The sequence below is a fragment of the Littorina saxatilis genome, linkage group LG3, assembly GCF_037325665.1.
Source record: "Littorina saxatilis isolate snail1 linkage group LG3, US_GU_Lsax_2.0, whole genome shotgun sequence".
Taxonomy (NCBI): Eukaryota; Metazoa; Mollusca; class Gastropoda; order Littorinimorpha; family Littorinidae; genus Littorina; species Littorina saxatilis.
The window spans coordinates 20186792-20192479 of NC_090247.1; the positions used below are offsets into that span (position 1 = coordinate 20186792).

Below are 5688 nucleotides of genomic sequence, written 5' to 3' on the forward strand. Positions count from 1 at the left end.
ACGTCCGTCCGGTGTCATCCAGCATCCGCAAAGGTAACTTCCTGCCCTTGTCGACCGTTTTGTAAACGGCGATGGGTCAATCAGTTCAGGACTTTACATGCTTAACGGCACACTCCTTTCCGTGTAGGCCAGGCTTTTACTTAAGATAAAACAATTTATCCTACATACGTGTGAGATACGACTCATGTCATAACAATATCGTTCACTCCACAGTGCATGTGAAGAGGTCGTGTCTGGCATGGACCTGATTTTCAACTGCCTGTGATGCCGAGTTTCCGAGACAAACGTCATTCTTTGAACACTTGGGAGAATTTTCTTGTCGATCACTCAGATGGAAACGCCGGTTCTCCGCGCAAATGTTGCCGTGCGCTGTAGGTCGTCCAGACTGCCATAGAGCTTCCCTTGCACCGTGGTCGCCTCAGCCCAGATCTGGCTCCTGAGGCCATCGTGTAGTGGGCAAGTCTGCAGCAGGTGTTCCGTTGTCATGCTGCCTGTTTGACAAGGGCAATGGTCTGACTTGCCAATTCTGAACTTGGTGAAAAGGTGGTGGTTCATTCGGTTGTGGCCTGTCCGCAGCCTGAATATGAGGACCTGCTCAGACCTTGTGAGCAGGTGAAAGGCGTCGTTTTTGTTGTAGTGTGGGTGCTGCTGCAACCACTTTTTGTGTTGCTTGACGTATTCGTCACGATATGCTTTCTAGAGTGACGTTTCTTTGCTTTGACGTCAAAGATTAGGCCTACACGAGGCTTTCGAAGAGATCCAGGTTCCATTTGAAGTGTCTTCAATTTGGGCGCTTCGACTTAGGGACGTTTGGAGCAGTAAACACGCAAGAACAGTATGTAGGATAAACAGAATACTACATGGCTTCCTGTTTGATACCAGTTTAACACTCGTTGTGTTTTAATTTATTGAAAAACTCGCTTTCGCTCGCAGTTCAATATTTGAAAACACAACTCGTGTAAAAACTGGTATCACATAGAAAGCCATGTAGTATTCTCTACCTCTCCCCTTGGTCACATATGATATCACAACATCCACAGCCTGTGCGCAGTGTGAGTGTTTTCAGGAATAAATTCCTTATACGCCACTAGTCGCCTTATAGCAAATTCATTCATCAAACATGTCCAACTCACCACAGCAAGCAGTCAGGGTGTTGGTGTTTGGTATGTGACCAAGTGGAGGGATGGTCTTATCCCATACCTCCTGGCCAAGCCTGAGACGGCGAACAGAACTATTTCCACGAGAAGGACTGTGCCTTTACTGGGCGTTATGTACGGCCAGGAGGAAGGATAAGACATATGACATCAGATTTTATTTCAACCACGTGCATTACACAGGAATATATATCTTGGTTTGAGTTCATTCAATACATAGTACATTCAAACACAACAACCAAACAGAATGCTAAGAGAACTGCATACACACACTCACTTACAACCACATGCACACACTGACACACACACACACACACACACACACACACACACACACACACACACACACTCCACATTATACCGCGTTCACATCTTGTCCACTTCACATAAAATACTCTTTTCACCAGGTGGACTACGTACTTGAACCACTGTTGGCCAAGAAGCATAAAACTCAAAATAAAATCTAAATATTTCCACAATAAGGCTTCACTGACAGGAAGATGACGGGTTCTAGTGCTTTTTTTCTCTCTGGCGTACGTGGTGGTGGTTGTGATGTGGGGTGGGGGGGGGGAGATGGTGGTGGTGGTGGTGGTGGTGTAGCGGAGAGGGGCAGTGTGTGTGTGTGTGTGTGTCTGTGTTGTGTGTCTGTGTGTGTGTGTGTGTATTGTCTGTGTGTCTGTCTGTCTGTCTGTCTGTGTCTGTGTGTCTGTCTGTGTGTGTCTGTCTGTCTGTCTGTGTGTATGTGTGTGTCTGTGTCTGTGTCATCCTGCTTGTGTTCTTGCTCAATCTGCAGTCAACACATTTACTGGCACGTTTCTGGAGGTTGGACCTTGACAGAAATACCTTTGTTTGTTTGTTTGTTTGTTTTGTACAGCGCATGCTGTGACTGATGCTCGATTTTAGTGTTGTTCGTCTGAAGATAAGATGTGTTAGAGACATGGCTTTTTATGTAAAATGTTAAATTTTAATGTCTAATGTAAAGCGCCATGAGACTGCCATTTGGCGGTGAACAGCGCTATAAAAGAATGTTTTATTATTATTATTATTATGCCTGTTTATCATCTGCCTGCCTTGTTGTCTGTCTGCCTTCCTGTAGTGACAGCCTGATGCTTGAAGCCTCCAACAATTCTCTGCTGTGTGCTTCATGTACGTGTGTTATTTGGTTGGTGTGAGAGCCTGATGCTTGAAGCCTCCAACAATTCTCTGCTGTGTGCTTCATGTACGTGTGTTATTTGGTTGGTGTGAGAGCTAATTGGTTGTTTGTGTGTTTGTTTGTTTGTGTTTTGTTGGTTTTTTTGTTGTTGTTTTTGCCTGTGTTGTTTTTATTTTGGGGTTGTTGTTTTTTGAGTCACTTGAGAAAAAGTGACTCTATGTAATCGGTCAGTGTTAGTCTGTCCGGCCGGCCGTCCGGCCGGCCGGCCGGCCGTCCGTAGACACCACCTTAACGTTGGACTTTTCTCGGAAACTATCAAAGCGATCGGGCTCATATTTTGTTTAGTCGTGACCTCCAATGACCTCTACACTTTAACGATGGTTTCGTTGACCTTTGACCTTTTTCAAGGTCACAGGTCAGCGTCAAAGGAAAAATTAGACATTTTATATCTTTTCTCGGAAACTATCAAAGCGATCGGGCTCATATTTTGTTTAGTCGTGACCTCCAATGACCTCTACACTTTAACGATGGTTTCGTTGACCTTTGACCTTTTTCAAGGTCACAGGTCAACGTCAAAGGAAAAATTAGACATTTTATATCTTTGACAAAGTTCATCGGATGTGATTGAAACTTTGTAGGATTATTCTTTACATCAAAGTATTTACATCTGTAGCCTTTTACGAACGTTATCAGAAAAACAAGGGAGATAACTAGCCTTTTCTGTTCGGCAACACACAACTTAACGTTGGGCTTTTCTCGGAAACTATAAAAGTGACCGGGCTCAAATTTTATGTGAACGTGACTCATTGTGTTGTGAATAGCAATTTCTTCCTGTCCATCTGATGCCTCATATAATATTCAGAACTGCGAAAGTGACTCGATCGAGCGTTTGCTCTTCTTGTTTAATGTGTTTTTTTGGGGGGTCTTTTTTAATTAAATAGCTGTTTGCTTGCTTTGTTAAATTGAACTACTCTGTCATCTTACTTACTTTGCCGTGTCTGTTTTCAGGTGGGTTACTTGCGCAGTATCGATTCCCTGACGCTGGGATCCCAAAGCCTGGACAACGCCCATTTCTCAGTGTAGAGTACGTGCTGACCAAGCCACGACAGTAACACCATAATCAGCTCGCTTCGGACTTTACTTCAAGAATCCTTGAGATATCCTGCCTTCTTGTGCCTTCTTGTGATTTGATTCCGTCCATACTGTATCTCGTGGTGACAAGGATTCCACACACCCCGAGTGAAGTTTGCAGATCAGAGGATAACCTTCCGTTTGTGGTTATTTGGTTAAGCAGCGTGGTCTACTACTGCTTTAACTGAGACTTCAGCCTTTTGTGTGAAAAGTGATCAGCCTGGTTAGTAGTCACTGCAACTCTGTAAATCTATCTGGAATATTTCGAAGGTGGATACTTTCTTTCGGAATCTTGGAGTACAACTGGATCTTACCGCAAGAGAGCGAGAGCCTAGATTATTAGGAAGCTGAGCTGTTGAAAGCGGATTGACTATGGATTACTAAAGCAGCCTCAAAGGGACACAGCTCCCTACAACCAACACTCTCTATACCACAGTACGTGCATACCGTCAAGCCCAGTGTGACCTTGACCCACTTGCTACAGAATGTCGTCTCCCAGCAAGCACCACGACCCGCTCTTCCACTACGAGACGCACTTCCCGGAGCGCCTGTCGCGCCTGCACATGGGCACCGAGTTCGCACCGCAAGGCTCCTTCAAGCGGTCCCGCAAGACCCGTCAGCGCACGGGGGTCCGCTACAAGACGCAGCCCGTCACCTTCGACGAGATCAAGGAGGTGGACGAGGAGGCCGCCCCGAGCAGCGCGGAGGTGAAGAAGGAGAAGGGGAGCGGGGGGTCCGTGGACGGGTCGGGCAAGGGGCTGGGGCTGATGGGACAGTTCCAGGCCTTCTCACGCTCCACGGACGGCCTGCTGCCTAAGATCCCCGAGCACGTCATGCGTCACCCGTTAACTGCCCCGCCACGGCGTCACCACTTTGAGCGTCCCCCCAGCATCCCCAGCATCCCGGAGAAGGTGGAGTCTGCGCAGAGGTCGCCCGGCGTCACCCCTACCCCGTCTTCTCCAGACGCCAACCCCTTCTTCCCCGCCAACACCCCCACCCCGACCACCACCACAACGTCTTTGAAAGGCGAGGACAGGCTCCAGCAAGCCGCTCAAGATGGCGTCGACTCGTCTCTCCGTCCGGTGCAGAACACCCTCACAGTGCAGGGTGTGGGTGCCCTGGGAGGGGGAGGGGGAGAGGGCGGAGGGGGAGAGGAGTCTACCCCCAAACCCGTCCCGTCCCCCAACATCGGCCCACGCCGCCAGAAGGTCACGGCCAAGGCCAAGAAGCGACAAAAAGCGGCCGAGGATTTTACCGGCAAGGACACGTAGCGTCTTTTTTTCTGTGACGTCATGTTTCTACGTCATCACTACGGTGACGTCAGACTGTTAAACCATACAGCGTACTTAAACTTGCCTGTGTACTACGTACGGTGCTTTGCTCGTTTATCGCGACTGCTGAGTGTCGTTGGTCATGTCGAATGATGGCGATATAACGTAAAGATGAACGAACTGTAAGTCATTATTTTTGCATGTGCAATAACCGTGGAGATTTGTATTCGTGTTGAACATATAAAAAAAATGGTATGATATGAGCGTGCATTTGTTTTGTTGCCCTGTTTTGTGCAAGGATGTCCCTGTCGCGTAAGACCGCACGACTGGGAAATGGATGAACTGCAAAGGAAGTTTGTTAAATCTAAACCTCTCCAATTTTAGGATGCAATCCGATAAACATCATTACATCTAACTTTTGAAGGTCTCTTTTTCCCGTTTCAAAATAGCTTCAGATAATGTCAAGTTCAGTCACTCTCATTGCCTTCAGTTCATGCAATTGTTGTGCGACAAGGTGGTGGTGGTGGTGGTTGTTGTTGTTTGTTGTTGTTTGTTGTTGTTTGTTGTTGTTTGTTGTTGTTTGTTGTTGTTTGTTGTTGTTGTTGTTGTTGTTGTTTTACACTCTCGTTTGAAAATACAAGAACTTTTTGAAATTGAGACTGTGCCAAAAGGTCAGGTGTCATGTCTACTGTCCCGAATGACACACGATTGCTGACATTTCACCATTGCCAACAGAATAAACAAATAAGAAATAGGTAGAAAATGAATGTGAAAACTGACTTTAATTGTTGATCAGTATTTTCTATACCACTAACAAATAATCTACTTGCACATAGCTGTTTGGCAAATGTATGTTGCATGGGACACACTGACATGAAAGTGGAAGATGTTTTTCCCTCTAGAGAAACTACATATCAAGTTACACTTTGTGTGCTCTTCCATTCCAGTTGGCAATCAATTGTTAACGCATGTTATTAGA

At 46.3% G+C, this 5688-nt stretch overlaps 1 protein-coding gene across 2 annotated transcripts in view; it reads left to right on the forward strand.

Annotated features, from left to right (window-relative positions):
- LOC138961831 (uncharacterized) overlaps positions 1-4967 on the forward strand; it is a 53274-nt gene extending 48307 nt beyond the window's left edge. Inside the window, exons 1-2 of one of the 2 annotated variants that reach the window (XM_070333504.1) lie at positions 2355-2373; positions 3316-4967. In XM_070333504.1, the coding sequence (XP_070189605.1) occupies positions 3924-4709 (786 nt within the window). In that variant the 5' untranslated portion in view covers positions 2355-2373; positions 3316-3923 and the 3' untranslated portion in view covers positions 4710-4967. Of the gene's footprint in view, positions 1-2354; positions 2374-3315 lie in introns of those variants that run through there. The other variant, XM_070333503.1, reaches the window with a different exon arrangement.
- The last annotated feature ends 721 nt before the right edge of the window (positions 4968-5688 follow it).